This window comes from Macrobrachium nipponense, chromosome 4 (assembly GCF_015104395.2).
Source record: "Macrobrachium nipponense isolate FS-2020 chromosome 4, ASM1510439v2, whole genome shotgun sequence".
Taxonomy (NCBI): Eukaryota; Metazoa; Arthropoda; class Malacostraca; order Decapoda; family Palaemonidae; genus Macrobrachium; species Macrobrachium nipponense.
The window spans coordinates 25,056,066-25,067,279 of NC_061100.1; the positions used below are offsets into that span (position 1 = coordinate 25,056,066).

Sequence of the window (11,214 nt, forward strand, 5' to 3'; positions counted from 1 at the left end):
TAGAAACAGTGCACCTGCTGCATCATCATCGCCAACCACTCTAGACCTTTTAAGTGGGGATCTTAGTATGTCGTTATCAAGTGAAACAAAAGATAGTACTTTACTAGGTAGCTCTGATGAAAGCATTCTAGATGAGAAACCTCCAAGTGCACCAGTGATAAATGTTGAGACTAAAGATGTAGCACAGCCAAAACCAGCAAAGAATCCTCAGTTTATGGAAGTTAAGCCAATGAATGATATAAAAGTATCTCTCGACAGCATAAAGCCAGGTACATATGTTCTTAATACTTTTAATGATATATTGGAAAGTTATTTTATAAATTTTGCTTCCTAATAATACTATTCTTACTGCGGGTTAGAATAATTCTGTTGGGAAATTTCTTTTATTGATTAATTATCATTTTGTTTAGCATATTTCTGGTATTACAAGTTTTTCTATTGTACTCAGAAAGGAACTCACATTTGAAGTCAGTGGCTCATCCATATGTTTTAGCCAGTCAGACGACCTCTTGTTGGTCATTTTGTCGTCAAAAGTAACGAACTCTGTGCTGTTTATCATTTATTACTTTGTAAAATATATCTGCCTTTAATATTTTTTCAGGTAAACAAGCACCACTAACTGTCATAGAAAGTAACGATATAACGATGAATCTTCACTTTACTGAAAATCAACCAAGAGATGACGTTTCGGTAGTCGTTGTGTCTACTATGTCCCGATGTAGTATGCCAATATCAAATTACGTTGTGCAAGCTGTTGTGCCTAAGGTGAGATAGAATTCAGACTGATCAGATAGAAATGTTTTATTCAGGAAAAAGATATCTGGAATCATTCCTGAATTTTTTCATGACTAACAAATGCTACTGTACTCAGAAATTTATATCTTGCACATGTATTTAATAAAAGAAAATTATTTCAGGGATGTAAAGTTCGCATACAGCCACCATCGTCAACAGAACTTGCAGCTTTTAGTCCTTTCCTGCCTCCCCCTGCAATTACACAGATTATGCTCATTGCTAATCCCAATAAGGTATGTATTTTATACTGAAACTGTTGTAATAGGCCTAGAACTTAGGTGCTGATGTGTTACTACTTATATGTAAGCTTTATTAGAAATATGGTAATTGTGTACCACAATTATAATTTTTGTAATAATTTGTCATCATTTTGAGCATTAAGAAAAACTGTAAATTCATGATTTTTTCCTGTACATTTGGTGAGCAAAATATTTTACAGAAATGTGCAGGTAGTCTAACCATATTGCAGCCCATTCTTATAGCTGCATTAATTAACTAAGGTGAATCTGAAGCCATGAAGAGTAGTAATGCAAAGTAATACATTTAGGACTTGAATGCCATAGCTGAGGAATAGTTTCAAAGACAAGGCATACAGACCTTATTTTCATGATTTTTTAGGCTTTCAAATTGTCTTTGTTATGTTACATCCATATCTAATACATGATTGATTGTAGTAGTTAAATATTCAGATGAGCGAAATCTTAATCAAGTGAGAAACAATAATGTCAAAACAAACCTCAACATTCTCTTCTCTCCTTCACTCAGACTCCAAGATGCTGCAATGTTTTGGACAGATGTCAACTTGAGGTTCTGTAAAAAGGAAGAACCAACAAATTTACATTAATTTATGTCTTTTGGGTATAAATATGTTGGTTTTTTATTTTTACAAAAGCAGAAGATGGATAGTTGTCTGAAATGTTGTAGCATAGAGTTTGAATAAAGGAGAGAAGAGAATGTTGAGGTTTGCTTTGACATTACAGTTCCCTTCATGATTAAGATTTCCCTTTTTTAATACTCTTATGACTAACAGTTGTTCATCCCTGTGTGCATCAAACTATTTGCTTACTTCAGTAAGTGTACAGTATACGTATAATGGATAATTAGTTCCAAAATATAAAAAAGATATTCTGTCATTACAGTAGAAAATATCTACACAGACTAAGCCACCCACTACATTCCAGTGTCTGGACAACTAACCATAGCCACATTATTGTAGTAAAATGCTTGACTGCAATGGTTAACTTATTGTATAGATTGTATACAATTATACATCATTGACTTGTAAAATGATTTATCATTTTGTGTTTGTTTCTTTTGACCATCATTGTTGCTGCAGCTAGCTTATTCCTTAGATTTTATAGACATATTAAATGGTGGTGGTGTAAAGGCGATACAGTTTCAAGATTAATTTAGAGATAATTTTTCATCATATTTCTTTTAGTTTTTGCAGTACATATAAACAATTGTTTTGATATGGTTCTCTTTCTTTTTCAGCTGAATATTTCCCTAAAAGTAATGCTCAGTTATACAATGGATGAAGATCCCATCACGGAAATGGGAGAGATTGCCAGTCTCCCACTATAGGTGTTGCTTAGATGACTAGTTTTTGTATAGTATTTTCATATTGTTATGTATGTCATAGGCAAGGCTTTTTAGCCTGGTGTGATGAGAGAGAGGAGAGGTACGATTATCAGTTTTGTTTCCTGGAGAAACAGACGCCTCATCAAGGTTACCCTTGATTTCCAGTTGTTTGCTCTCAAGTGTTATTTGAAATTGGAATGATTTAAGTTCAAATTCACACCTCAGTCAGTCTGCAATCATGGCAGTTTTCAATATTTTTCAGAGATCTGGTATTGTTAAGTTTTGTGCACTCGTACAGATTACAAACTAACTTACTTTTACTTATGCATGCTTGTTTGTTTACGATGAACTCGCTAAGTGCTCGATAGTTGTAAGAAATATCAGCTAGGCAAAAGGTAAGACTGTCCCCACTAAGGGGACTTCCCTTGTCTCAATTGACGATAAAAAGTAAGCAATTACAATAAGTGTTCTTTTGCCTTGGTGTAACCTTTACTTTTTCATCTTATTCATTCTCAAGTCATTGTTATGTACTTTATGATCATGTCAGATGCCTTCTGAATGCTATGGATAAGAGATCTCTTCCTAGCCTCATAATTTTGAGGATTGCTGATGTAAACACTTGAGAAACCCCCAGACTAGATGAAGCTTTTGTTTTCCTGAAGTATGTAGGTAGGATGTTCACAGCCTGTATAAAATGTTTTGTTTGCCAACTCCCATCAATGGCCTTCTCTTGCTAGATTCAGCTTGTATCAAGTATATTTTTCTTAGAGCTCTAATAAATTGGTTCAGTGATCAGGTTAAACTACCTTCATTATTCTACAGCAAGAAAGATAATTGCATCATGGTATGCTAGCATAGGTATTTCAGTCCCATGGTTGAGGAATGGAGACTTCAAGTTAAGTCAATGGATAAGAGAATTGTGTATGTAGACACTAACATGTAGCTAACATGATTCCATTTGGGACAAGTGGAGCTGATGTTGGAGGTTCAACCTCTTTGCTTCTCCAGGACAGGATAAAGCTGTTGCTGCTGGTATGTCCATTATATTTTCAACTGTAAGTTTGGAAGGTATTGACACTGCTGTTAAGGTGCTTGAATACATTCAACTCTCTTATATGCTTGTTTACTGAAGTAAACTGCATTCTAGTCTCTCTGGATCTGGTGGTAGCTGTTCCCTTGAGTAGGAAGAGTGTACCTTCATTATTCAGATGTACTTTGTACTGTTTAGGTGTCTATTCAACCATCAGCTGTGGTTCCAAGAAATAAGCGGCATTGGAAATAGCTTGTCATATCACCATTATTATTTATATACTGGTTGATAATTTTGTTAAATATGTTTTACCTCCTAAATCCCTCTGCTGACTACATGCTGACACATATGGACTATTGGATGAAATACTGTAAATGCTACATGGTTAAAGGTTAACTCTCTTAGATATTCATAGATATTCATGAACAGTGATATTCAAGACTAGTTTTACCAATTTGGAATTTAGGGAAAGACTAAAACATGCAAATCAAACTGTGAGGAGCTGAAGATGTGAATATCTAAATGTAGATGGAAAATTGCATGAGAAATCAAGACAATACGGTACATTAGTTTGGTACAGGTACAGTCTATATTGTATTGATAAAGTGACATAAATCGTGGCATGATTTGGAAGCTTTATGTAAAAGATTTTGCTGTTTTGAGACTCAAGCTTTAAGAAGAATAGTAGAAATCAGATGGAAGGAGAGTGAGAAATGATACAATAAGTAAAGGAAATTAAGAAAGTTCCACATGTAGATGAGATAAAAGTAAAAGGGAGATGGAGGTGACGAACACATCTTTCACACCACCAATTGGAGAGTTCTAATGTGTCAACTGGACTCCTGTGGATATCAGAAGAGTTGGAAGACTTAGGCCTAACTGGATGACAACCATCAGATGGGAGGTTTGCAGAAGGCTAAGGACAAGAAAAGGCTTCATTGGCAGAATTCACAGAGGCCCTTGACATCACAAGATGCATTTGAGATTCATGGCTATCATACCTTAAGAGGCTACATCAAGCATGGGGTGAAATCCTGACAATGCCAAAATGTTGGTGAATGTATGAGACCAAAAGTATTGGAGCGCCTAGGTGTGAGAGATATGTATTTCTGGTGATAGAAGTTCACTCTCGACGTGGTTCGAAAGTCACGAAAAGCCGTTGGTCCTGTTGCTGAATAACCACTGGTTCCATGCAACGTAAAAACACCATACAAACAAACAAAAGTATTGGGACTTAGTGAAGGTCAATCACATTGCTTCACTTTTTACTTATTAGGGAACTGAAGTCCATCTTTATCTTGGCACAGACATGAGAGTAAACTCTTGTTTGCGACCACAGAGAACACTACCTGAGGTCTCTTTGGGTACTGTGAAGGATTGAGAAGACATTTCCAAGCGTCATAGGAGTAAGGACACAAATTCTGAGCATATAAGGAAAAGGAATTATGTTACTGCTAATGTCACAGTCCAGTTAAAGACAAAATGGTGCCAGGGAAAGAAAAACCAGTCTCTCACATCAAACAACTACAGTTTTGTGATTTGCTGATTTTGCTTACTAAGGGAAGGAACTAGGCTGGTTTTTTAATCTTCTGATTAGTAGTACTTAGTTTGCACATCCTAACTGAGCATGTAGGTGTAAGTAAAAGTAAGAGGTTTGTAATTATGAAACAAAAATGTTTTAAGATTTATACCCCACAATTTTTTTTATAAGTTATACATGTGTATGATTTATAGATGTTAATCAAGGAAATATGTTTTACCTTGATGTGGAGTCCAATATGTAAGCAGTAATAATCTATGCAAAAGTTACCATTAAGTTTTCACAATTTATAAATTTGTCATTCAGTGCAATTTCTTATATTATGTAAAGTAGGAAATGAATGTTTTAGATTTTATTTATGAAATTTAAGGGTAGTATTTGTGTTGGTGATTAACATTTCATTTTATAAGGCTTACAAAAAAGTGAGATGTAGTTGACGAAAAATACATTTCGGGGATTCTGGAATACTGGCAGAACTGGTTTTGATGGAAAGGTAAGTTATACTGCTTGACACTGCTTTTGCTTAAATGTCACCTGTGGATGACTGTTAACTTTGACTTCATTGATTTTAACATTAAGCATCACCTGCTGCTAGACTTGGGACTCCTTACATGTTGTGAGCTAAGCATTACACTTGCAGACATTTCAGTATCCAGACACACTTAGTGATAAAATGTTCAAATGAGACAACACAAAGTCATGTTAGCTCTTCAGGGACAGCTAACTTTAAGCTCTTGCTTTACTGTTTTCCTTGTTTTCAAAAGACAGAATTTAATTGCAGGGACAGTTGTCTGATGGAGGTAAGTAGGTATGTTATTTAAACATTGCTGTAAAGACAAATTGCTTCAAGAAGTAGAATGGTAATTAATTTGGGTTGAAAAGCTATTGTAGTCATGCTATGGTGTGACGATTGTTATGCGGGAGTACTTTATAGAAGTTCTCTTGTTCTTAACTTTTTTCAACTCAAACTTTTTGGGAAAATGTGAGAGTAATAGACTGGCTTATTTGAGCTTTGGAGTGGCGATATAGTACTGTATATTGTTTATCCCCTTCCCTGGAAATTTTATTGCGTCACCAATATATTTTAAGAAGGTTTATGGGAAAGTACTTCATCATTCCCTTTCAGATTTTTTATGAAGGATAGGGCTGTGTTGCTGCTATGTTCTTCCTGCCAGTAATTTTTGTCTATAGATTTGGAGTGTTTGGTAATGTAAAAGATTTTATGTATGGCTCTGTGATAGCTAAATGCAGATTTTTATGCCTGGGGCAAAATGCAAATGATTTAGTTAAAATGTAGTTTAGTGTACGTATTTGTATTCAGTTTTATATAGGGTAAGTGTCAGAAGTGATATTTGGTTGATATAAGTGTCCAAAATTAGTTACCAATATTTTGCTTTCATTGCTTTAAACCCTTCATACCTGACCTTCTATAACCTAGGGATGTTGTTTGAGATCTTGACAAACTGTAATCATACTGAACAAGGAATCATACTGCTACTATGAAAAATTTTTCTTTGTGTTACCTATCACAGTGGCAACAGTGACGGGGGAGAATTCAAGAGTGAAGCATAATAATTAGTAGATGTTAGTTGTGTTTGATGGGCATGACACTTAGCAGTTCTGTCCAGTGGGAGATATACTAAATATTAGGTAATGCCACACAGTGAACTTTGTGCACTGAAAGAGTCTGGCACAGATTGATATTTATTGTAGGTGCTGTAGTGTTAACAGATTTTATTTTTTCTTTCATTTTTATCTCTGTCTATGTATTTTCGTTTTCGTGGGTAATTGTGAAATGTCCAGTTGGGCTCTTGGTATCTCCAGAAGTTTGTTTTTCTTTCCAGTGTAGAATATTACTGTGACATTCCAGTTGCATTAAAATGAAATGAGAATAATTTTAAAGTATTTAAGGAGAGAGATAGATTTATATTAAATGTTACATTAATTTAGCGTGTTGTGGAGACAGGGAGACAATGTCATAGTTGTGTATTTTATTGTAATTTTTCATTGTGAAATAGAGCTGGTTTTGGTAATTAAATTTGCAGCACTCAACAAGATTCCATCTGTATAAAGGTACAAGTAACCTTTGAGTTGAACTTGTAATATTACTGTCAATTTGATTTATTTGGTGCTCTGCATCTGAAGGCTGTGAACTCTTGAAATTTCATCTAATCTGTAAGTGTTGTTATACAAAATTAGTTGCTATGAATATGGGGGCATTCCTAGAAGGCCATTAACTAGTATAGTGAGATTCCTTTGAGTGGACATAATGGAATGCCCATTTTTGAAGTAAATCGTTGGGAAGAAAATATGGTAAGGGTCAAGAAAATTCAACAACAGATTACAAGGTAAATGGTAAAAAAAAAAATATTAAGGCACTGATGCTTCGCAGAATACACTAGTCTTTCAGCCTCAATTAAACTTAAAATCCTAGCATCATCAATGCTTCCAGGGTGAACATTCCATAGTCTTGCAGTCAAAGGAAAAGAAACTTTTGATACAGGACTGTATAACAATGCAACACCTAGAGTGTATTGCATTTGCCAGTTCATATTATGCAGGCACTAAAGATCCCATTACAAATGTCTTGTTGAACTTGTAGAGGATGGTTGAAGAGGACATCTTTAAGCAGCAGTAAATCATTGTTAGCATTTTTGGGAGGAGGAAAGCACCACTTCAGGAAATCTATTCTACATCTCCAATACTATCTTGGAAAACTGCTGATGACAAGCACTGAATTCAGTTAATAACAGACAAAGATTTGAAGCATGTGGCACTTAAACCCTTGTTTTTGTCGATGCAGGAAGCCATATGTCAGAATTCATTGTTATTTTTGTTTTGAGAAGAGATCTTTTTCACAACCCTAATTTGAACATCAGCTGGAAGTTGATTTGAAATCATTCCTAATAACTGAAAAGACGTAAAGGGTCCGGAACTGAAAGTAGAAGAATTTTAAGGCCCTCTCATGCCTGTAATGTCTGCCTTTGCTTTTTTCCTCACATAGATTCTTATAATTCTCTGTAAGGTCCTTTGAGAATTTTCAACCTGTTACAAATTGGGTGGTGCCCATAACTGATTTTTAGATATAGTGCTTTAAATTGTCGATCCGAAACTATAATCTCTAAAGTATATGTTTCTTTCTCCTGTTTTACCGAGTTTGTCCTCAATAGCTCTTAGTTTGGCATTTCTTTACTTTGGCCACCTGGTGAAGAAGGAAGTAACCACAGGTATCATTCCTCTTTTCCTACTCTTGCCTGTGACTGTTTTTAGTGTGCTAGGAAGTGTTGCAATTTTAATTTGAAGTACGTAGTATGCTTTCTTTTACTAGAGGAACTTTGAAATCTAGATACACATACGTATTGTCTTTCACTGGAAAAGTATTTGATCCTTTTCTAATGAGACCATCTTTTTTATACACCTATTTTCTTGGTGGTTTTATAACTCATTCCCTAATGAGAAGCTTTCTCTCTCTCTCTCTCTCTCTGCATGGAACAGACTACAGGCAGTCCCCACAATTTTTCAGCGCCATAAGTGGATTTATGGCACCATGACCTGCTTTATGGCGCTGTAACCCAGACTTACGGCACTGTAACATTGCTGTAAGTGCTGTTTATTCCCATTATCATTATGAGGATTCAGGTTAAGGCGGTTTTTGGCTTACAGCACCCAGCCGGGAACGGAACCCCTGCCAGAACTTGGGGGACTGCCTGTACCGGGGTTAGGTTGTGATCATACTGCTACCAACTAATTCAGGTATAGAGAAAATAAGAGTGAGTGACACTTATGACATATTTATTTTTCTTTTGTAAAAGTTACTTTTGATTGACTCAGTAGGTTTTTAGATACATTTATTCTTGTAACAAAATATCTATGTCAGATTGTTCATCAGTGATTCAAGGCAAAATTGTTAGTTAACTGATTTCTTTGTTTTTTCTTTATTTTTGCTCATTTATCAAGCTGTCTAGCTGTTTCTTCACCTACTGCCATTCCTTGCAAGCTATTAAAGTTTAGAAAATTTTGCCTATTGTATTGACACTTTTTTGGGTAACAATTTTTGCTTTTCCAAGACTATCCCTACAGTGTACTACAGTGTTTTGTAATATTTAGCCTTTAATCTACGAGACTGGAGAATTCCTTATCATCACTTATATATTTAACTCATTTTAGTCAGGGAAAGGAGTTATTTCATCGATAAGCTTGGGTACTAAATTTACACTGTTTAGATTTGATTTAATTTTGTATTTCTAAGTATTTTTCTCTCCCTATTTTAATTTCTTCAAGATTCTAGGCTCATGATTTTCTTCAGTTCCCTAGACTGTAACCGATGTGTACACACTAATGATTTGTCCCTTATATCTGTTTTTTCATGAACTTTAACCTTTATGAATTTTTAATTAATTTTATAATGCCATTTTCCTGATCTAATCCTATATTCTATTCTATCAATTCTGATCTTGAGAGCACATGGGAAATTGGAACTGTGATTTAAAGTTCAACACCTCCAGGACCCAGATCCTTTTTGTGTGTCTGTCTGCTTTCCATTCCAGTTTCTATACCTCTTTGAAACCAAGTAATTAGGATGTTTTTGATTACTTCAGATTTGTTTGGGAGAGATCACATTATTCTTGTGATATTTTAGCAAGCTTTTGAAACATTGTTCTCCCCCATCCTTACCATAAATAATATTTTCTAGCCATACCTATCTGGGATGTTGCTCTTTTGTTTTTTCCTTTGTTTTGTTCTTTGCTGTTCTGACGGGGACCCATGTAATTAGCAACCAGACCTTACTTCTTCCCTAGATTTTTCTCTTAATTGAAAGTAGTCATACTTTCATTTCTGTAGAGATGAAAAGGAAAGTTTCTTGGTAATGAGCATTCTCACATTTGTCTTCTTCTTCCCAGGTTTATCCATATTCAGGGTCGCATTCTCTCATTTGTGAAGCTATGGAATTCTCTTCTGGTTTTTTTTCTTTTCATCTCTTTCAAAAAGCATGTGTGAATTAACACATGCTTCCATAGCTATGTGGATTGAGACCATTTCTTTCACCATGTGATTCTTACATGCTACTGTTGGGGTAAGGGCTTTTACATTGACCATCTCACTGACCTTTTAGGAAGGTAAAAAAAGTTATTGCATATATAGGAAGGTATTATCTATTTCAGTATTATATAGTTTATTTATTTTTTAATGATTAAAACAAATTTTGTTCATGAAACTTACCTGACAGATATATATATAGCTGTATTCTCCGAAGTCCGACAGAATTTCAAAATTCGCGGCACACGCAGTGGGCGGCCAGGTGGTGGTACCCATTCCCGCCGCTGGGAGGCGGATATCAGGAACTATTCCCATTTTCTATTCATATTTTTTCTGTCGCCGGTCGGTAAACAACTGTTTACAGACCTCCGCCTAGGATTTTGAAACTTCATTAGCCGCTTAAGTATCCTAATTATTCTTACGATTATTGACTTGGATTTGTGGCTAGGCATACGCTATCGTAAATTTTTCATTGCATTTGATGTCTGAGGCTAGTTAGCCTAGTTTCAGATTTTGTTGTCTGCATGGGGGATGGTGAAGCTACCGGAACTTTCGGTAGACACTCGCTTAGTGTATATGGCGTTTACTTGTTTTCTTTGCATAAGTTCAATGTAATTAGTGTAATGTGTGACTGATTACGGAAGAAGTAGGATTCATGTACGCATTTTAGAGCGTGTTAGAATCAGGAGTTTTCCTCCACAGTAAACAGAAGTTAGAAATAATGAACCTTCTAACCTCCTGTAGATTTTATTTTGCCTAACCCTGTGGTATGGCTTACGGGCCTAGAAGAAGTGTCTGCTAGAGGATTACATCAAGTAATCTTAGACTAAAGTGCTCGCTCTCCAATCAGTGTTGTGAAGTGTAGTGCCCCTTGTGTTGTGGAGGGGGCGTCAGATCGGCCCATAATGCCTCTAGGCCTGGACCTCTGTCGGACTCCCAGGACTCAGGGAATCACGAGGGAAGGCAATGTCGAAAAGCCGCAAGAGGGTTACGGGGGCGGGGGTTACCTCCCCACCGATCTGGCGTCCCTTCGGCAGAACCTGTTGACGCTTCCCAGGCTGCTAAAGATCGTGCACGCGCACGAATCTTGAAGGATTGCTTCTCGTCCTCCGAGGCGTTCCTCCCCGCGCAAGGGTTGGAGCTCTCGGAAGGACTCGCGCCCTCTAAGAAGCTTTAGAGAAGAGGACGCTTCACGTCCTCTCTCTCGTTATGGAGGGAACGTCAGATCGGC

General features: G+C 36.2%; 1 protein-coding gene across 1 annotated transcript in view; it reads left to right on the plus strand.

Annotated features, from left to right (window-relative positions):
* LOC135210810 (ADP-ribosylation factor-binding protein GGA3-like) overlaps positions 1-10,878 on the plus strand; it is a 76,181-nt gene extending 65,303 nt beyond the window's left edge. The window contains exons 8-11 of the mRNA XM_064243678.1: positions 1-269; positions 602-765; positions 918-1,028; positions 2,290-10,878. The exon at positions 1-269 is cut by the window's left edge and continues 274 nt beyond it. Of these exons, the coding sequence (XP_064099748.1) occupies positions 1-269; positions 602-765; positions 918-1,028; positions 2,290-2,379 (634 nt within the window). The 3' untranslated portion in view covers positions 2,380-10,878. The remainder of the gene's footprint in view (positions 270-601; positions 766-917; positions 1,029-2,289) is intronic.
* The last annotated feature ends 336 nt before the right edge of the window (positions 10,879-11,214 follow it).